General features: G+C 31.2%; 1 protein-coding gene across 2 annotated transcripts; it reads left to right on the forward strand.

Annotated features, from left to right (window-relative positions):
- Positions 1–1918: 1918 nt before the first annotated feature.
- LOC130807683 (pyruvate dehydrogenase E1 component subunit alpha, mitochondrial-like) lies at positions 1919–11765 on the forward strand. Of its 2 annotated transcripts, XM_057672985.1 has the most exons (9): positions 1919–2113; positions 3376–4180; positions 5370–5449; positions 6703–6780; positions 7208–7303; positions 7384–7455; positions 7627–7680; positions 7797–7862; positions 11307–11765. In XM_057672985.1, the coding sequence occupies exons 2-9, from the start codon at positions 3490–3492 to the stop codon at positions 11349–11351; spliced, it is 1182 nt and encodes a 393-aa protein (XP_057528968.1). In that variant the 5' UTR covers positions 1919–2113; positions 3376–3489; the 3' UTR covers positions 11352–11765. The 2 variants fall into 2 exon arrangements, with proteins under 2 accessions (XP_057528968.1, XP_057528967.1); XM_057672984.1 differs by having other exon boundaries at positions 7797–11328.
- The last annotated feature ends 10855 nt before the right edge of the window (positions 11766–22620 follow it).

The following is a 22620-nucleotide window of genomic DNA, read 5'->3' on the forward strand; positions in this document are numbered from 1 at the left end:
GATTTATCTTTTTCTAACTTTGATGTTGATTATTGAAGAAGTGTACTGTACACTCGTTTGTATATACAATTTGTATTTTGTACAAGTGGAATAGTGGATGCATGCGATGACAAGGGGAGACTACGTATGAGATTGGAAAAGTCATCCGCTCATTAATTTTTTCTGTTTTCTCATTTGCCTTTTGTTTCTTAGTGTTAGTGTACAGAAATGAAAGCAAGGAGGACTTGTTAACTTATTTTTTTTAATAATTTGGATAATCTCAGAGTCAAGGGGGGGATGAATTTATCTGGGTGAGAGTTAGAATTTAATACAAGTGTGGAGGAAACTTTTAACCACTAAAATAATTCTTAAGTTTCAACTTTAGCTCCATTCCGTTAGGGATAACAAATCCTGTTTGCAGGTAATTGGTCTCTTTTGAAGATTTGGATGAGAAATTGACTAGTCGAACCATAACAATTCTTGTGTATAAGATTGTCTCCAGATGAAACAAGTTCATATACAAGGAGCCTAAATTCAAGAGTATTAGTAGATGTTGTGAGAGACCGTCTTACTGTGAGATTACTTGCATAAGAGTAGTCCATTTAGTCAAATTATAATCTTTTACGATACACGATCACAAATTGATCAATTTAAGGTCATAATTGAAACATTTAAATTCAAAATTGATATTTTTAAAAAGTTATAACTGATTATTTATAACTTATTACTTGAAAGTCATAATTGACTACTTTAAAATTTGTAATTAATCTCTTTAAAGTTAATAATAAACTCGTTTAAAATTATAAGTTGTTATTGATCACTATGCAGGTGATGACTTATAATTTGACAATACAAGCTTAAAATTGATTATTTTTAGATTGTAATTGATAATTTTTAAACTTATCAATTTGTTATAAATTTATAATTGATCTTTTTAAGGCTTGAATTGATTACTTTAATGTCGAAATTGAACTTTAAAATGATCATTGTTGATTCATTTAAGGTTATATACTTTAAATTAAAACTGACCATTTTAATGTTAAGATGGATCACCTTTAATCAAAATTAATTTATTTGAAAAAAAACTTCAATTTTGGCTTGCTCATTAGTAATTTAGTATGTCTCATAATGAGGTCGCCACTTACAAGTTTTTATGTAAAATTATAAACACAAAAATCTTGTATGCCACTTGTATGGACGACCCATTAAAAAATTTAAATTTTTTGACACTCACCTAATCCGGCTTAAAAATGTCAATTCCAACATTGAAAATTCATACTCAAGTTTTAATATTCTTTCTTCAAATGTTTAACTTTATTTTTAAGTATCTATTTCAACCCTTAAAACACTCATTTAAGACTTAAAATGTCAATTTCAACTCCTAAAACTCTTACTTTAAGTCTTAATTTTTCTTATTCGCTTGAATTTATTTTTTACCAACCTATTCTAACCATTTAATGTCTATTTAAAGACTTGAAATGGAGTTATTAACAAATGGGTTCCTTAGAAAAGAAAGTGCACCTTATTGATATGAGTAGTCTATCACTTTTTTTTCAAGCTAAATATAAGATATTACATGAAATCTCTACTTCAAAGTTTAAAGTCCCTACTTCCTACTCTTCATCAATGATTATACTAACTACTCCAACACTTGAAATGACTTCTCCAAAAGTTTTAGTTGTCAATTTTAAGAAGTAAAATGTTTATTCTAAGATCTAAAATGTCAATTCTAGATTTTAAATAGAAAAAAAGTATCAAAAAGTATTTAATAATTTTTTTTTAAAAAAGTACCTAATAAAAAAAATTTTGCCAAATAACTAACAAAAATTTTTCTTTTTAAAAGAGTATCAAGTAACAGTTAGTGTTAAGTTGACCATTTATTATAGCGTTGACTGGCACATATGGTTTTTCATTTGCTTTTTCTTTTTGAAAATCCTAACCCATTTTCATTTGCTTATTCAAAATAGTTTCTCACTCCTATAATTCTCCATCTTCTTCCTCACTAGTTCGAACACCACCATTAGAGACGATTCATGCTTCGCCCAAACAACCATTTTTTTGCAATTTAAAAGTTCTTATTTCTTTACTATTTCCTTACTCATCTTCACTCACTCCCCTCTGCGAAAATCTTCAAGTAAGTAATCTTTGCCCTATTTTTTTTTTTTGAAAATTTGGGATCATTTTGTTGAATTTTACACTTTTGCTTTAATTCTTCTTGTTGGATTTGCAATTGGATTTTGATTTTTTTTCTTTTTCTTTCAATTACTTTGTTTTAGGTTGTGTGACCTCATGTAACCTATTAAGATTAGAATTTACTTTGGGGGTTTTTTGTGGCAAAATATAATATTACTGTGTATGATTGAAAGGGTTTTAGGATCAAGACATTAAAATAAGAAGTTTGTTACCTTGAAATTGCACATTTGATTAAGAATGATTGTGGTTTGGATGATGTGGGAAGGATTTGATGTAAAAAAAAGTGTACACTTTATTTGATGGGAGAAGTGAAATTAAAAATGATAAAGATATCCTTTACTTTTTAGAATCTCCTAAAATTGATAGATGATACACTTGTATATTGTACATGGAGGGTATAATATGGGGGAAAAATCCTAAAACAATGTGGTAGAAGTTAATGAGGGACAAGTGATGGGAATTGTAAAGAGCTTGGTCATTACAATAAGACTTGCAAGAATCCACACAAATCAAATGAAGCATCCACTAGTGTAGCACTAATTAAAAGAGGAAGACCAAAAAAGCATCCTAATACAGCTTCACCAATTACATCATTACCCTTACAGCAACTCAAACCACAGTCAGAGCCCCTGAATCAGCTCAACCAATAACTACAACAACCACTACAACCATTACAACTCCAACTAACAGTGCTACCACTTCATTCATTGCCAATTGTGGTCAACGAAGGGTTAAACATGTTACAAGGAGAAAGAAGCCGGACAAGTCTATACCAACATAAGGGAGTCAACAACAATCAAGTTATGTTAATGATGTAGTAGACCAAAGTAGTCAAGTTTGAAACTTTCATATTTTGTGTTTGTATTGGATAATTATGAAATTTTAGTTGTGTGAGTCTCTAGGCTTGTATTGACTGATGTTTTTATGTTGTATTTGTATTAGAAGATGTTCTTAGAGTTATATATTATGTTGTGTTCTTGGTACTTTTTTGAAAAGAAAAATTTTATTAGGTATTTTTTAAAGATGGACAAAAAAGATAATAAAAAATTTAACTCCAACCATTATTTGATTCTCTTTTAAAAAAAAAAAATTTCATTAGTTATTTTTTGTCAAAATTTGTTTTATTTGATACTTTTTTTGAAAAAAAATTTTATTAGGTGCTTTTGACACCTTTTTCATTAAGAATTCGTGTTATCATTTCAGTATATTTACTCCAATATCGGCCTGCATTGAGTTACTCCAATTTCCAATCTTTACTTTCATTCATTCACTGTTTTCTCTTCAATCCCATATTCTCTCCTGTAAATCCCTTCAACAATGGCGGTTCTTCATCACCTAATCAAATCCAAACCCCTCACGACCCTCCTTCGCCCAATTTCAACCCCAACCCACCACCATTTCTCCACCGATTCCTCCAAAACCCTAACAATCGAAACCAGCGTACCTTACAAATCTCACATCGTCGAACCTCCACCTACCTCCATCGATACATCATCCTCCGAACTTATGAATTTTTTCCGTGATATGGCTCTTATGCGTCGTATGGAGATCGCATCCGATTCTCTTTACAAAGCGAAATTAATTCGAGGTTTTTGCCATCTTTACGATGGTCAAGAAGCTGTTGCGGTTGGTATGGAGGCCGCAATCACGAAAAAAGATAGTGTAATTACGGCGTATAGGGATCATTGTATATATCTTGCTCGTGGAGGAACTCTTCTCGGTGCGTTTGCGGAATTGATGGGGAGACAAGATGGGTGTTCGAGAGGGAAAGGTGGGTCGATGCATTTTTATAAAAAGGATTCTGGGTTTTTTGGTGGGCATGGAATTGTTGGTGCTCAAGTTCCGTTGGGTATTGGACTTGCTTTTGCTCATAAGTATAATAAGGAGGATAATGTGAGTTTTTCAATGTATGGTGATGGTGCTGCTAACCAAGGACAGTTGTTTGAAGCGTTGAATATGGCTGCACTTTGGGATCTACCTGCTATTTTGGTTTGTGAGAATAATCATTGTAAGTTTTCTGGCAGTTTTTGTAATTGATTGCATGAATTATGATTTTTTGTTGGTTTTGGATTATATTTGTGTTTTACTTGTTGCGGTTTGAATTTGGTCGATTTTTCATTTTTGAGTTGTCTTGGTTGAAATTGAATTTTTATTGGTTTTTTTTAATTACATTTGTATTTTGATTTGATTTTTTTTTTTGTGAATTTGGTTGATTTTTGCGCTGCGTTGGTTGAGAATGAATATTTTCATTTGTTGGTAGTTTTTGTTGTTGATTCTGTGAATTATGAGTTGTATTGGTTCTAAGAATGTAACTGTATTTTGATATGGTGCTTTGTTGGTTGAAAATGATTAGTTTTATTTGATGTGATGTTGGTTTATGTAGTGATTAGCTATGGTTCTTGAGGAATTTTGCAATTAAAAGATTATTTACTTTTTAGGTGATGTTGGTTTTTGAGGTGCTTAGCTATGTATAGAATAGTTTCTTGCAATGTGATGTTGGTTTTGTAGTTGTGATTGCTACAAAAGGATTAGCTTTTTTCAATGTATCTTGGCATTTAAGGTGTGTTTCTACCAATAAAATTGGTTTTTTCTATTGTGATCTTAATTTTAAGGTATATTGCTACAGAAAAAATAGGTTTTTAAATGCGGTGTTTGTATTTGAGTTCCAATACTACAACTGAATTGGGTTATTTTTAATAATATGCTGTATTTAAGGTGCATTGCTACAAAGATTGTTTTTTTCAATGAGATACTTTGGTAAGATGCGAGGAACCCATTATTTTTCTGAAGGAGTGTCTCTTGTATTGGAAACAATTTATATCCCACACTCCAAGTTTGCAGTTAGAATTTTGGTGTGTTGTATCGTTCAAAACGAAAGTCTAGTTCCGTGGAACTGGATCTTTGATGAAAACTTCATTCCTCACTCACATGGAAAAACAGAAAACTCAATAGGATATATACGTGCTAATTGAAACAGTTAAGAAAAATTTCCTTTTTTTGGATATTGAAGGATCTGTTGCCATTGCTTACTGTTTTGTGTTTAATTAAGTGAGCTGCTTTTAGTTGGTGGAAATTTTCTGCAGATTTGCAATGTTTGAATAATTTATTTGACGTTTTATTGTTGAATGTAATCATGGGCAATTCTAGTTGATGTTACGGAGTGATGTTAATTGATTATGGTGTGCATTTTGTTTCAGATGGTATGGGAACCGCAGAGTGGAGGGCTGCAAAGAGCCCAGCTTATTACAAACGTGGGGATTATGTTCCTGGATTGAAGGTTGGATACAATTTAGTTTTTACATTTTGTTGACTGGTTTTATGTCTACTTTTTAAAGCCATATATGGTTATTAGAACACATTTCTCACATAGCAGAGGTGCTAGACAACTTTTCAATTTTAAGATGAATTTAGTTCCCGATTAATGACGAAACAAAAGGATGCCAGTGCTACTACTTTGTTTTTTATTAATTGTAATTGTAAATGTTGTTGAAATGCATGTATCTTTGCATGAGCAACATTATCAAGGCAGTGGGAGCTATCTGCATCTGATTGCATGAATGACTGTATCACATGTTAAAAACTTCAAAGAATTTATGTAAATATTCTAATTCTATTGTATCTTTGCACAAGTACATACACGGTCCGTTTGGTAATCAATACTAAAAAGTAGGAATGGTAATGGAAAGTTAGTGTAATTTTAGGAGGAATATCTCTTGGCAAGTTTAATGGTCATGGTTTTACTCCAACAATCTTATTTTTATCTCTAAATTCATTCCAATGTATTACCATTTGAACGTATGGTATTAAGTGGTAATGGAAAATTGTGAAAAAAACTTTATGATCAAAATTTTATTACCATTAAAATGACATGATATATATATATATATATACACACATATATATATATATCATAATTTTATTCTTCAAATCATTCTCATTCCCACCATTTAGTACCGATTACCAAACAGGCACAAAATATTGGTAGGTAGTTGCTCCCTCTGTTCCATAAGGATATTTAAGGTCATTGTAGCATCAAAATGTGTGTACAAGGATGGTGCTGGAGAGACTTTAGTTGTCTATTTTCTAAAAGCGCATGCTAAAATGTTTTTTTTTTTTGGATTTTTAAAAAACATTGCACCTTGGCCCAGGCATACCCTGTGCCTTTCCCCCTCCTGTGCGCCTCTTGACGCCGTCACTTGGTCTTGAAAAAGCTTTTTTTCTCGCACCTAAGTGTGCTTGGAGGGAGAGTGTGGTAAAGGAACACTAAAAACTAAAAAGTAAAGTGGAAGGGAAACAACACATTGTTGAAAGAGGAATAATTTATCTGTAAGTATACATGATGGCTTATAGTTTGTTGCTGTTGAAAGTCATAATACCCTTGAACAGCTGAACTACATAGAAATATGTTGCATATAGTGAAATAGTGTCCTATATTATTTGTTTGTTATTTCCAGTTTCTTATCTCCCCAATATTTATAATTTATGTAACAAAATTTTGATGCTTGTAATTGCAAAACTTTAATTTGGTAGGTTGACGGTATGGATGTATTGGCCGTAAAGCAAGCTTGCAAGTTTGCAAAGGAATATGTTTTGAAGAATGGGCCTATTGTAAGTTTATGTTTTTAGCATCAACTCCCTTATTGTTGTGCTGAGAAATGTTATTCCAGAAGTTCTTACAACTTTTGTGACATGCAAAGCTACTTCAGCCTTGTTTTCTTCATCTGATTAATTGAAATCAATTTTACTGAGTAAAACTAAATTGTACTTATCAAACTGTTTTTGCTGTTTGAAATTGAATGGTACTTGTTAAATTTATTTTTACTTTCTACAATCTAAAATCATATTTTACAGATTCCGTACCATGTCTTCTATGCAATGATTTTTAATGATCAAACCCATTGTTGCTTATGTAGACTTATGTTTATAGGATCTAATAGTTTTAAACTTGAAGAGAACATGTATTACTCTTAGCGCTGTATATCTTGTTTTCTAACTGCGCATTATATGTGTTTTATAATAGTCTTTTTCTCTTTAGATCCTTGAGATGGACACTTATAGGTATCATGGGCACTCCATGTCTGATCCTGGAAGCACTTACCGAACACGTGATGAGATATCTGGAATAAGACAAGTAAGAGAAATCTCTAATACTTTAAAAAAGAACTAAATTTTCAATTGAATACATACTATTTATATTTTATTCCTTGACAGGAACGAGACCCTATTGAGAGGGTTAGAAAGTTGATATTAGCTCATGATATTGCCACTGAAAAGGAGCTGAAGGTATTTTTTATCATAACACATTAGTTTTTCAAATTCTTGAATCTTGGGTTTAATGAATAAAGTGCTTTTAAGATGTGCAGTTATGACATTTACTGATTTCCCGTGAACCCTGAAGTTTTGGGTTGAAATGTTGTTTTTGACCTCCTTTCTCTTTTGCATCTAACCATGCAGGATATTGAAAAGGATGTTAGAAAAGAAGTAGATGAAGCTATTGCTAAGGCTAAAGTAAGAGATTGTCTTATATGTCGTAGTCCACATAAAGATTGTCTTTTGATTTTATTCATTTCTCTTGAACTTCTTGGTTGCTTTACTTGTTGCTGATTTGTGAATGGTGTTTCCAGGAGAGTCCCATGCCGGATTCCTCAGAGCTTTTTACAAACATCTATGTGAAAGGTTATGGGGTAGAGGTAAATTTTAAAAACAGTTCCTTCAATTTACATTTTGTCTTCTTTGTTGGCACTCAACTTATCTACTTGCTTTATTGGTTTTAAATGTAGTTTTTGTTCTCAAAGGTCATTGCTAACCATCATTTCTCTAGTAATTAGTGACTACTTGAATGTTATATTCATTCTTTAGAGAAAAAGCTAGTTTCGAGAGAAGAGATACTTTGGTTGAGTGTGAAGATTAACTCAAAAGTGGATTTACCATATAATAAAATTGATTAATGCCCTATAGTGTGGTTTATGATTTTGAATGGTGATTTGGATTTATTTTGTATGGAAAATAGTAGGTTCTTGCCTACTTGGTGATCCTATAAGTCTTCAATGGGTATTGGAATAAAGATTCCTGAGATACCTCATTCATTAATGATCATTTAATTCAGTGCACTTTATGCCTGAAGCTTTTGAAATATATGTTGGCAGGAATATTATTGTCTTATTGTCTGAATTATCTTTCTTTCTAGACAGTTTTTTTTGACTTGATGGTCAGGTTGATGCTGTGGTTATTTTAAGGATGGAGTTCATATATGACCATGCCATGAACTATTGGCTTGCAAACTAGGGGGAAAATAACATTTTTAGTGCAGGAGTGAATCTGGATTTAGATTCTGTACGGAGCCAGTCCATGGATTGCATCCTCAAAGAACATACCAATTATTACCAAATGATTTAAGTTGAAAACCTTCCTACTAAATTTTATAAAATCCAACTCGTGAGCAATAGGCTGTCCGATTCTGTAAACACTAGAGATGTGTAGATCCCTAGTAAAATAGAATAGCTGTAGTCAGAGAAGAGGCGTTGACTGTATCAGGGGTAACTGATGTAAGGTACAAATAACACAAGTGATATTCCACTGTCAGGAGTCTTCATCTATTGTTTCAGGTCTGTACAGATTTTATTGAAAAACAACCCAGGCAATAAACAAACACATTGGGCTTGCATAGGCTGAGCTCTTCATAGAGTTTTGAGCATGATGATTATATGGAGCCACCCACCTTCCATAATCTCTAGATATGTTATTACATTCCTAAGCATGTAGGACATCAATAACCAAGTGTCTAAGTCTTGATGTAATAATTGTACTCATTTATTCGCCGACCTTCTAGAAACTCTAGATCTGCTTTTACTGGTCAAGAGCATGTGTGGCTTGAAAATAACAATCTTGTTAGATAGTGTGATTCTTAGATTTAGACCACCCATACACCAGGGAGAATAAAGATTTTCTAGTCCATGGACACTTTCCGCTCAAGATCTCTAGTGCTTTTTGTTTGCTTTGAGAAGTTTCTTAGACACGCTAAATAAATAGCACTGGACAGTGAGTGCCATAGGAGATAATGAGGTGCTTCAAGAGTGGATGCTTGTTGTACTTGCTTGATGAGAAGTCAAGGAACTACTCAAACAATTACTGAATAGAGATCAAATTGACCTGCAAAATTCAGAATGGGTAATATATGGTATCATGCTTAGGATGATAGGTAAATCAGGATTCTGTAGAATTTGATCTAATTGCTAGGGAGTTATTCCGTAATCACTGCAAATTCGCTAGTTGATAAAGGGCCAACTTGCCTTAATCCTTCCCTTGCTGAAGAATCATTAAATGTTTAAACTTGCTTTGATAAGGGTGGAATGGGAGACTCAAGTCACACAAGTCATTACAATTTGATGAAAGCCCTAGGAAATCCCAACTAAGATATTATGTGATAAAATAGGCCATTCAAGAGATGAGTTTGTTCTAGAATAGCCTTTAATTAATCAGTAGCTATTATAATGCTATTATATGTCTCCAAAGACGAGATGGTAAATTGGTAATATCTATAAATCACTGAGCTCTATGAGCAAGAATTTTATACATATGTATGATTTATACCAAATGAAGTGTTAAGATACTTGGGCTGTAGATTGATAGAGGCACAACTCACTAGCAGAACACTAGGCTTATAGAAGCTAAATATAACCATCAAATGCATTAGCTTTGATCAGGCTCCATGCTTGAAGAAGATAGCATTAAAACCATCGAAACCTGAACGCTATACTCAATAGTAAAGCGTATAGCCCATCAACTCTTGTGTGGCGACACGAGTAACGTAGATGTTAGACTATATGGTTTAATATTGGTATGTATCCTGACATCAGAGGGTTTCTATTAAAAGAAATGTTAAAAATGTTCCATATATTCAAAATGTCATGCTGGAAGCTTATCGTTGAAGCTGAGTGCAAAAATGAGGAAAAGAGGCATTGCGATGGTGGGGGAAAGTTTTATCCTGAGAGCACTTGTTTAGGAAAAGTGCAATGCGCATTTAGTGGGCTCCAGTATCTTGTTGGTGAAAACTGTCAGCATCATGGTGATGATACATGGATGAGAAACTTCTAAAGCTACTTGTTTGAGGAAGTAAGATGACGATAGAGTTTATCTAGTTATGCACACAAATGATTTGATTAGGGTAAACCATGAAGGTGATAATATGCATCTGGAAAAGATTGATTGAGCTTTGTGGTGCGTCATGGAGGTGAGTCTTCAAATTGAATCCTCTTGGACGTGTAGAAGTGAGGAGCAAGGAGTGAAGACCTGGTTAAGATGATTGATGGAGCAGGGAAAGAGAGCATGTACAAACGACAAGCTGGTGTTGGACAAGTAGGGTTTGATTTTATTGTTAAGTGTTTACTATCTCTGCCTCTTTTACATGCAGTGATGTATGTAAACTATATTGTACATTATGGTACCAAAGTGGCTGACAGTTTTAGTAGGATGATTGATATTCGGAAAATTTTCTTTGAAGCAATTAAATTGGTTATAAATTCAGGAACAGAACACAAGTTTGTGAAGATAAGAAGATTAGCTGTATACTTATACTATGTTGTATTAAATTTTCTATGTATGTTTGTGATCAGGATCTGCTATTAATTAAAGCTAGAGAAGCGTGCAAGTTTGGATGATGAATATAAGCATCTTGTTTTTTATTTCCCCTTTTTTTTGTTTTTATTGTTACCCAATTAGCCGACTCTATATAGTTGGGATGAAGGTTTCGGCATTGTTGTGCTTGACACAATCTTGTGGTTGATGTTGCTGGAGAAGCACAATTTTTAAGTTATTAAATATAAGCTAGTTTAAAAGAGTTGAGAGGTTCAGCAAAGGAGCATGGGTAAACATTGTGAATAGTGATGAATATGGAGCTGTCTGCTGATTACGGTCATTGGCCCTTCACCCGTAGAAAGTGGTTTTGATCTTGATTCTTCCCTATCAAACAAACTGAAGAAATAGCAGAAAGATTTTGCAGAAATCTGTCTGTCTTAGAACTGCTGATGTCTACACTTGAACAAACGAAAGAAAAAAGTCTAAAATATAGAACTGCTGATGCTGTGCTTTTATACACCTAAAAACTATTACTAATTTACCCGTGTTTTCTTTTGCAGTCATTCGGCCCCGACAGAAAAACACTTAGAACTACATTACCATGAGAGGATGTGATGATCTTATGTATACTTTGAATGAAGATGAGATGGAAATCTCAAAATAAAAGGTTTTGACTCGATTATTTTTTTTGGCGTGTGCTATTTCTGTTGTTCTATACAGTTGGTTTTCCGCCCTCCTAAAGATTAGGGCAACTTTGCCTACTTGCTATAGATCACTGCACAGCTTTGGATTCGGCACATTATTGATTAATTGAATATTGTAAGTGTGCTTAAGAATTAGTTTCATATGCAATTTGATCAGAGTTTTATTACAAACCAGACGTTTGAGTTCTCTTTGGCACTTAATATTACAGACAAATAAGAACCCAAAATGTTGCTGCTTGTAATGATTCTTTTTGACAGACTTATTACTAACAAATAACAATGGTCTATTCCTCACCACAGGTTCGGATAAAGAAACACCGACTTTGGGTATCAATTTTAAAAGAAGCTTAATTTATAAATATTTTTTTATTATGATGGGCTTTCTTTATTTCAGAATAAGTATAACTATTTGATTCGGTTCAGTCCAAATCACCAATAGGCAATAGGCAATAGGACCACTACATAAAAATTCTAAGTAATTAATTTTTTTAATTATAGCAAGTCTTGTATGAAATCGCCTTATTATGAGATGAGTTCACGTAATCAGGCTATTATTCTAATTGATCATTTTAGAATTATAAGTGATCATCTTAAGATTGTAAGTGTACATTGGGTCAGTCCAATTGAGACAGTATCATTGTAAGATTATCTCAATTGAGAAATTGTGTTTCAATTATCTGGTTTTTTAAAATTGAATCTTTGATATTTCGGAACGGATATTTTTGCACGCCCTTACCTATATAATGTTATAAGTTTATAAGCTTATTAGCTGTTGAACATTGATCTGAGATATGCTTCGAGACCTTCATTCTCCACTTCTGTGGTTCTGTTCGTGTTGCCAAACATAGAAGTATTTCACACATTTGACGTAGATATTGAAAATTATTTCTTATATATTCTTTTGTTTTATTTTATTTCTTTTTATTACAAATTGATTAACTCTGTTGTATGGTAGCAAAATTCCTTGTCTTTCTAGATTTGGTATATTATCGGTGCCTGTTAATGTTAACTAATAAAATTCCTTTTTTGTACTAGTCAATTGTAATGATGTTATTGTTTAAATTTACATTATGCTAATCTGAAAAGAGTTTACATTTTAATTAGGGTGAGATTTTTCATTTATTTATGTCCTACTTAATAGTTTTCAGGTTTAGTAACACAATAACTAAAAAAAACTTGAATAAATAAGTCCGTTTGCAGAAGAGATGATCTTCTGAACAACACTTTTTAAATTGAATTGCCAATTGTGTTTTGGATAGTTAAAATTTAGCATATCTTGCATTGATGATTGTGTATTGTGTTCATTCAAATTAATTTTAAATTAAAATTGTAATTTCTCAAAAATACATGATCCTTCTATTATTATACATGGTGATGGTGTGTGTTTGACACATGAATTTTTTGTGTGTTTTTAATTTGGGAAACATAATAGGAGTAATTGTTAGTAGTCGGCTTTCCAGCTGTTAAAAAAGGTTGTTTTTGTAAGATAAAAGCAAATAAATTGTAGTAGTATGAGTAGGTATTTCATTAGCGTTAGGGTGTCGTAGATGTATTGAATGTGTTAACAGTTAATTAATTTAGAAAAGAGAGTACTTAACAGTAAAAGAAGCCAAGAGTGGCATTTGGTTAATCATAAGTCATAACCACATTAGCCCATTTGTATAAGCAGGCATAGTGTGTTTGTGTGAGCGTTTGGTTTAAGCATTAGATTATTGGACACACTTTATTACATGGAGTATGTACTCACGATACTTAGAATATATTGAAGATGATGACACCTCTTATTTCTAAAAAACAAATAAAAAAAAAAAAGTAAGATTAATGTTGTGTTTGTAACTTAGTAAGTGCAGAGTGCACGTGCATGAACTAATCCAAAAATAGTACTACTACTATTAATTAATTCCTATTATATTATTATTATTATGGAAAACAGCACAATAAGGCCCAAAATTGGGTCTGATATTAGGTGCGCCCGTGCCAATTGTTTTGTAATCTCAATTCTAGAAGTAGCTCTTTCTTTAAATTATTTAGGGTATGTTTGGCCTAATTTTTGGAAATCAATTTTTATTTCCCAAAAGTAATTCTGTAGAAATTGTTTTTAGAGATACTTTTTAAAAATAGATGTGTTTTGACCTTATATTTTTAAAGAGTTTTTGGAAGATAAACTATGTTTACTTAAAATTAGTGTTGTTATATGATGGAAAAACATATAGCATACACTAAAAAATAATCACTATAATGTTAGATTTTTTTTTTAAATATACTAAAGTAAATGAAAATAAAAATAAATCCCCAATTTGACAATTTACTATATAGAAAAACATAATTAAATGTGTTAATAAATTTAAAGATAAAACATATATGAAATTTTGATCTAATTTGATCACATAATATTCAATAAGCGTAGAATTACTTACAATAATTGAGATGTTAGTTGTGATACCAAATGAATAATTATGCAATAAAGTAGAAAATTTTAAATTTTGGAGGGAGATATGGGGAAAGAAACAAAAAGTAATTGAAAAAGATTTTCATAGTTGGAGAAAATATAAGAATTTTTTTAACATAAGATGAGAAAAATATGGAACTCCTTAAGAAGTTGTAAGGAAAATTTATAATTTGTAAATCCTTGTAGAAGTTATTTTTAGTTTTATTCAAAATTACTCTAATTTTTCAGAAATACAGTATTTGATCAAATTTTAGCTTTTTTATGGTAAAAGTTGTTATAAAAATTTGGTCAAACACTGCCTTATAATGAAATAGGGTACCCGTACCATAATAAGGTTTAAAATTGTAAAGTAAAAATTATGGTACTAACTACTACAGTGGTACTTGTAGTACTGTATATGATGGCTGATGCGCAGAGTATTCTATTCACGGGCCACGGCCACGGCCACAGCTCCCCATAACTACCAACTCTGTCAGGCTCACCGCCCAACATTTTTAAACCCATTCTCATTTCTCATGAGTCATGAGTAGTATGTAATTCTTCTTACTAGCTTTTTTCATCACATGTTTTCCCTTCGTGTAATTGTTCAAAATTGGAATCCTATATGGACAATTGCAAGGATTTTTTCTAATTAAAGAGTAGGAGTAATTAACTCAATTTAATCTTACATACTCATACTACTTACTACTAAAACAACAAACAAATCATGAGTTCTCTTCTTAGAACCACCAACAAAACATCATAAGAATTGCAACATTATTATAGGCAAGGGCGTATGTAGATTCGGGCTGGCATAAGCTACGGCATGAGTCATGAAAAATAAAATAGTATGTTAAATTAATGTTTAGTGTTTGCTATTATGAAAGTAATGAATGGGTTGGATTTTAATTTATACTTTAAAAATTTATGTTTTAGGTTTTATCGTATGATTTATTTATGAATTTTTATTTATTTTTTCTAGAATATTGGCCTTGTTAACAAAATTTGAACTCTTTTAGTTACATTCTTACTTGTATAAGTCTTTTGCATTAGCTTAATTACTATCATTTGTCTCATGACATAACACACTATGTAGGCTCCTTCTTTATGCCTCTCTTTATTACTACCATTTGTCACAAATGTTGTTAGTTGTCGCATAAGAGTCATTAAATTCTACGATTCACAATTTTGCTACCCCTCTCTTCCTATATTTTATAATAGTTGTTTGTTGGTATTGTTCATCAATTGATTTTAATTTGTATTTTATTTTAATTTTATAAGTTAAAATATAATCAAATGAAATTTTATTTAATTTTTCTTAATGCATAAATTATTAATAATAACTTTTTATGAAAAATATGAAACATTAATTTAGGGTAGAGGTGATCATGGGCGGCCCGGCCCGCCGGCCCGGTCCAACCCGGCCCGAAAAAGTGAGGGTTTGGGTGCCAAAATATGGCACGATGGGCGGGTTTGGGTAGAAAATAAGTGGTCCGATTTTTTTTGGGACGGGTTTGGGATTTGGTGTTTGGCCCGCGGGCCGGCCCGGCCCGGCCTGAAAAAGTGTGTGTTCATGATTTGCATTTTAAATTTGTTTTATATTATGTATAATATGTAACAATTGTATTTGATTATTTCAATTATTTGTAATTTGTGTTTTAAATTATGTATAATATGCAACAATTGTATTTGTAGTTTTGTGAATTTCTTTGTCTTTTTTGGTTTTATTTATTTTAGTTTTATATTTTTATTTTTTTGGTTATTTACAAATCACGGATTGATTAGAAATTATTAAATAAAAAAAATGAGAGTTTTTAATTTAAAGCATTATTGATGAGTGCTTTAAGTTATAGTGAAATAATCATGGTTATCTTAAAATTAATTTAAAATAAAAAAATAGAAGAAATTGTTTGGTACAACACTGCAAGCAGCAGGAGGGAGGCAGGGACCATGAGTTTGTCATTTATATTGGCTGCTTCAATCTCTTTAGATTTTCAATACTTCATAATAGTACCTTTTAGATTGGATAAGTAAAGTTTACATAAAAATTTAAAAATTATAAAGTTATTTAAATTTTACATAATATTATAAATAATATATAGCATAGGCCCGCAAAAGCCCGTAAAGCCCGCATAGTACGGGTTTGGGCAAGAACTTTATGGCCCGCACTTCGGCCCAGCCCGGCCCGCATAAATGGACAGATTTTTGCCTCCCGGCCCGGCCCGATTTTTGATCACCTCTAATTTAGGGTATCAATCTATTGCATAATGTAAAAACAAAAGTAAAAGTAACAAAAATTTTGGACACAGAGAAGTATGGAATTTATCAATTAACTCTATGTCAAACGAGCAACGTATACCTCATTTTGATCGACTGTGGTATTTTTTTAAAATATGATAATAATTTGTCGTACAACTTTTTTCAAATAGTTACTATTTATACTTTTATTAGTTTAACATAACTTGATCAATACATGGAATGGAGGTGAACAATAATTCGGTCTCGCGACTACTATACACGTAAGTCAATTAAGGTTTTATAATTTAATAATAGTAAAAGGTAAGGTCAGGTAAGGTAAATTGTTAAACTTAGAATACATTATTATTATTATTATTATTATTATTATACCTCCTATTCTACCCGTTAGTCCCATTTAGCTTTTTACACTTGTTAAAATAATATTTTAACATTTAATATCTCTAATTATTCTTAATTAAAAATTATAAAAAATTGATATTAATAATCTTTGTATTGAGACGAATTAAACAAAATTTTACATGACTATGTTTTGACTTATAGACTAAGAATAAAATACAAATTAAGAGTGATAAGTAAATAGTAAAACAAATAAATGGGACTAATGAGTAAAATAGGAGAGAGTATATATATATATATATATATATATATATATATATATATATATATATATATATATATATATATATATATATATATATGTATATATATATATATATATATATATATATATATATATATATATATATATATATATATATATATATATATATATATAGGAGCTTTAGAAAAGGCAACAAAGAAAGTTGTTGAATTGGCCAACCAGCAAGGAAACATCATTAAAAAATGGTTGCTTCATGCATGAACCTAAAATTGTAAATTATTTTCTAAAATGCAATATAATATTAATAGTTGATCAAAATAAAGTAAGATGGTAGAATCTTTATGTAATCTACTTGAAGCTTCCGTTTCTATTACTTGTTGTAGGAAGTACTTCTATTTGTTTCTTTAAATTTTGTTGTGGGGTATTCTAATCATTCGTCCATACCAATTATATTATTACTAGAACCTACTAGACCAACCACATGCTATAAGGCTAACTTATTAACTAATTGACTACAAACTTTTAATAGTGGCTTCTTGGAACAATGTGGGTTGTCCCCTTGAGGAGGAATAAAGCTTCATCCTTTGGATCTAAATATAAGTTTTTTTTTTTTTTGGCTATTCATGTTTCTTGAACTTGGTGGCATTTTCTTTGGTGGCGCAAATGTTAGGTGAATATGAATTCGATAAAATTTGTATAAATTTATTAACGAATGTGAAAATTATAGGTTGATTTGCTGATTAAAATTTTCTCATTTACCTGTTTAATAGGAGTTAAATTCTTATTAACTATTGAAAGATCAATTTCGCTTCTCCTTCTTATAGTAAAGAATTATATTTATTCAGAAAAACTTTAGACTTTTTAAAGTGGAGGGATCAAGCATTAAATTAATATTTGTTGCAGATAATAAAATACTAATGTAGCTTGTGTTATGATATCTGAACTCTAGCATGATATCTGAACTTTTTCAATTTTAATTTTAATCAAATTATTTTTTTGCAGTTCTGAATCTATATATAGACTTCGATCTTATCTTTTAAGATTGACCATATTTCTTTTGAGTGGGTCTTGACTTGTATCCGACATATTACACAGGTCTTGCTCCAATCGTTTATGAATATTACTATTAGAAGCCTGGCTTTAATAATACATACAATAACAATTTAATTGGACCATTTCATGAAAACAAGACTTAATTAAAGTGGCACAAAAAGTGGAGCATTTGTAAGAAGAGTAGTGGTAGCACACGTCTATACTTATTACTTATAATTAAATGCTAAAAAGACGTACGTGATGTTGAATTAAGGATCTTAAGCTGTCCATTGTCTTAAAACATGGCTAATTACGAATTAAATTGGGTCAAGTCATGTCTATTTTCACATATAGTACTCGTAATTCAGGAGTAATATTTGATAAAGGAGTCGGACTGTTGGAGTTGTTGCTATCACAATATTAAATGGACCCACTAGAATAGTCAATATAATGAAATTCATTGCAGGAGCACCAATGAATGAAGGTTATTAATTTAAATAGTACTATCAAATATATTAATTATTTTGTTTTTTTTAATTTGTAATCTCTTAAGAAAGTTATTCAAATTCGTGGCACATCATGAAAAGGCTCTATTATATGACTATTGGAATGTCACAATCATAATTAGTAACTTGAAACTTTCTGAATAATCACATTCTAGAATTTGTCAAAGATGTTATAGGATGTCGTGTGCCATTTTTCTTTCTACATTGGATTCTAACATATAGTATAATATTACCCGCTTTTTAAGAAGTTTAATATTTATTTATAGAAAAATTATAGACAGGGTCTAGTAGGAAGGAAAGAATGGCGTCAACTCATACCCATAAAGGAGAGCGTGATCAAAGGAGTTCCTCGGCTCAAGAAAATAAAGAGACGTAATTACACGGGAAAGATAAATTAAATGCTTATAAATAAAATAAATAAGTAGAACCAACTACAAAATAAAAGAAAACAAAAACTAATAATAAAAGAAACGAGAGAAGCAAGAGGGCAAGAACACCAAAACATAATCTAAGAGGACATCAGTAGTCTAAAACATGGATATAGCGCCTCTAACTACCCTATCCTTAGTCAGGCCCTTAAAGAGGTTTAACTCATGCAAATCAACTCTTATTACTCATCCCAAGTTCTCCTGGGTCTTCCTCGACTCCTCTTACCCTCTACTATAATGCTTTTTACCCTCCTTACAGGGGTGTCGAAAGTCTTTCTCTACATATGTCAAAACCACCTCAATCTATTTTCGCGTATTTTTCCAAAAATAGGGGACTACCGTTACTTTGTCCTTAAACTCTTGGTTCCTAATTCGATCCATCGATGTGTGCCTACACATCCACCTCAGCATACACATTTTTGTAACTTTCATCTTATGTTCAAAAATCTTTTTTACGGGCCAACATTCGGTCCCATATAGCAGAGCAAGTCCGATTGCCGCCGAGTAGAATTTTCCTTCTAACTTGCTTGGGAATTTCCTATCACAAAGCACTGCAGTGCCTGCTCGCCACTTGAGCCAACCCGCATGTATACGATGATTTACATCTTCGTCAATCTCCTCATCCCTTTGAATGATCGATCCCAAATACTTGTACTTGGTCGTACTTTTAACAACTGCTTCATCAATGGACACCTCTGGTTCACCTACCAGTGATGTCCCACTAAAGTCACAGCGCAAATACTCGGTTTTTGTGTGACTAATGTGCAACCTTTTACCTTCTAAAGCTTCCCTCCACTCATCCAATTTGTTACTAACCTCCTCTCTAGTTTTTGCTATCAGCACTATATCGTCAGCGAATAGCATGCACCATGGTACCGTCTCCCAAATAGATTTAGAAATCTCTACCATAATGACAGTAAAAATGAAAGGGTTAGAGCCGATCCCTGATGTAGTCCAACTTTAACCGGAAAAGGCTCTGTTATCCCCACTAGTGTTTGAATGTTAGTCGAAAATCTGTCATACATATCCCGTATAGCCTCAATGTACACTGAAGAAATACCTCTAGTCTTGAGGCTATCCCAAATGACACGTCGTGGTATGTTATCATACGCTTTCTCCAAGTCAATGAACACCATATGCAGATCTTTCATTTGCTCCCTATATTTCTTCATCAGTCTCCTCAAAATATGAATTGCCTTAATGGTTGACCTTCCTGGCATGGTTCTCTCTAATCACGGATTCTTGTGTAATTCTCCTCTCTATTACTCTTTCCCACAGTAAAAGACATACATATGAAAAAAATGAGACTTATTAAAAAATGAGTTATAGAAATGAATTAAATTTGCTAATAAGCTTAAAACTAAAAAGAAGAATGAGGTTATTACTTAAAAAGTAAAGGGTGCAAATTAAAAGGACGATCTAAAAATAAAAAGTGCAACATACTAATAGAGACACAAGGAGTAATAAGGATGTCTGAGTTCAAGAAATTATCATCCGTCTATTCAGAATAATTATTGCTTTATGCAAATTTAAATTAGAGTCTTAAAAACATAGTGTGGTAAATTCAAAGGGTTAGAAAAAATATACTCCTATTTTTTTTCAATTTGTTTATTTAATCGTGTTTTTATTATTGTTTTAGAATCGTTGATCTTGATTTACATCATTCCAACGATAATGCTACTCCAATTAAAATGAAGTTAAATATACTACTTTTGCCTTCTGATTCTTTTCCAACTATGCGGATGCCTTCATGCCTATGCCCTATGTCTCAAATCTGTATTTTTTGGACTACATGCCTATATATCTTGCAAATTGCAAATCATTTTAAATTGCTACGTTCATATTTAAAATTCAACGTTCTAATTTCATTTGCCTTGTCTCACTAGACGTACGCTAACTTGTTATGAATCAAGTGGTTTGCTTAATTCATAGATAAACTTGTATGTAAAACTTTTCAAAAATCATAGATAGCTCAACAAAGTCAAACATTGATTAGAGACGGATAATATAATGAACATCCAACCTTTCTTAGCTTGTAGGACCAACATTTTTAAGCTTAGAGAAACCTATAAACAATCCTACAAAGACTACACATAATCCTATGGATTTTTATTCTTCGAATAGACATAAAAATAAAAGTTATACTTTCAATTTTGTTTAAGAAAATGCGATCTACCCACTCTCTTGTAGGACCCATAAGATAAATAATTAGATTTATAGAGAGTTACGAGAGTCGAGGCTTGAACAGATATCGATTCGTTGACCATATTTCAAAGGGTTAAGAGTGTGTACATTATCGCTCAATTATTTAAAGTGTATACAACATACTTGTTATATATAATGTATATTTGTTGTGGTAGTTGCTAATATTCACCTAATATGCGAATATAAATCCCTACGGATTATCTATAATCATCAATGGTTAATTAACGATACCCAAACAAAATTTTGCCGTATGGGATGGGAGTGATTTGTTATATGTCACCAAATTATGAATATAGTCTGTTATATATATGTTGCACGCAATAATAATTAAACTATCAAATGGCATGCAATTGCATTTTTTGATACACAACTTATGTTGATAGATTAGGTATAATTCTCGAGCATAAGAGAGCTTAAATCTTTATATTTTGCTTTACTTATCTTTATAAATAAAATAAAATAAAAAAAAAAAAAAACTTACACATAAGTTAAGTCGGGTGTGCATCAGAATATGAGGGTGAAAACTAAATTTTGCTCACTACTACTATAATCTCCATTGGAATATTGACGTCATTGAGATAAATTATTAAGTAATTTTTAGTTTAAGATTCAAGTAACACAACGAATTAAGTCTTTCAGATAAGTTATGAGTAAATTTACAGCAATATAACTTGAAAACAATCATACATATTAATAGAAATACCGGAAAATGACAAATGTCATTCTTAGGAAGCCTTAACAAATACTTTCTCTGTTCTTTTTTGTTCTTCCCATTTACTTTGTGCTTAGTTTTCAAAGCAATTTTCGAGTCTCGATATCTTTAAATACGCATTATAATAAATTATAAAAAATATATGATAAAAAAATATACATTAAGACCAATCAAATGAGATCTCACATGGATATATTTTGTCATCTATATATGTTTTAAAAAATTTAATCTAATTTCTCTCCCCAAAATAGAATATTTTAAACGGGAAAAACATTAGAAAACGGAGGGAGTAGAAATCATTTTAGTGGTAATAGTTGATTACATGACAATTACTAAAATTTAGAATTTAGTTATTTTTAAAATTAGAGCTATATTAGGTAAAGTATTTATATAATTTATTATAACAATTCTATATATCTAACCTAGAATTTGATATATTTAATTGAATGAAAAAAGTGATGTATTCGATAAACTATATTTTAAAAAAATTAGTATTTAATTTTTTCTTTAAGAAAATCATGTATTCGATAAATCTAATCACAATAATATATACTTGCATTATTCTTTAAAGTTTTATGTGTAGTATTTCATATTCAATAAATTTGTGTTTTCATACCAGTAGATTAATCATGATGCAAAAATTGACTTTTTACATGAAAAATTAAATATGAAAATTTTAAAAGCTAATAACTAAGTAGAGGTAAAATTTTACTATTAAAATTTCCAAAGCTTAGCATTATCTTACCCTAATCTGCATAAAAGTAAACAACCGTCTTAGTTCATATAATTAACATCTTATAATGTTGTTGATTATGGGTTATGACATGTGTATTCCTACAAAAATGTCTATTTTTGCTTTGAATTTACATATTCGATTTAAGATATTTCATATTTATCAATTTATTTTTTCTTTATTTGTCTTGGTATTGTCTTTGATTGTTTTTGCTGCCTATTGGACTCTCACCTTTAATTATATGATATACCAATGACCATGAGTAT

The sequence above is a fragment of the Amaranthus tricolor genome, chromosome 3, assembly GCF_026212465.1.
Source record: "Amaranthus tricolor cultivar Red isolate AtriRed21 chromosome 3, ASM2621246v1, whole genome shotgun sequence".
Taxonomy (NCBI): domain Eukaryota; kingdom Viridiplantae; phylum Streptophyta; class Magnoliopsida; order Caryophyllales; family Amaranthaceae; genus Amaranthus; species Amaranthus tricolor.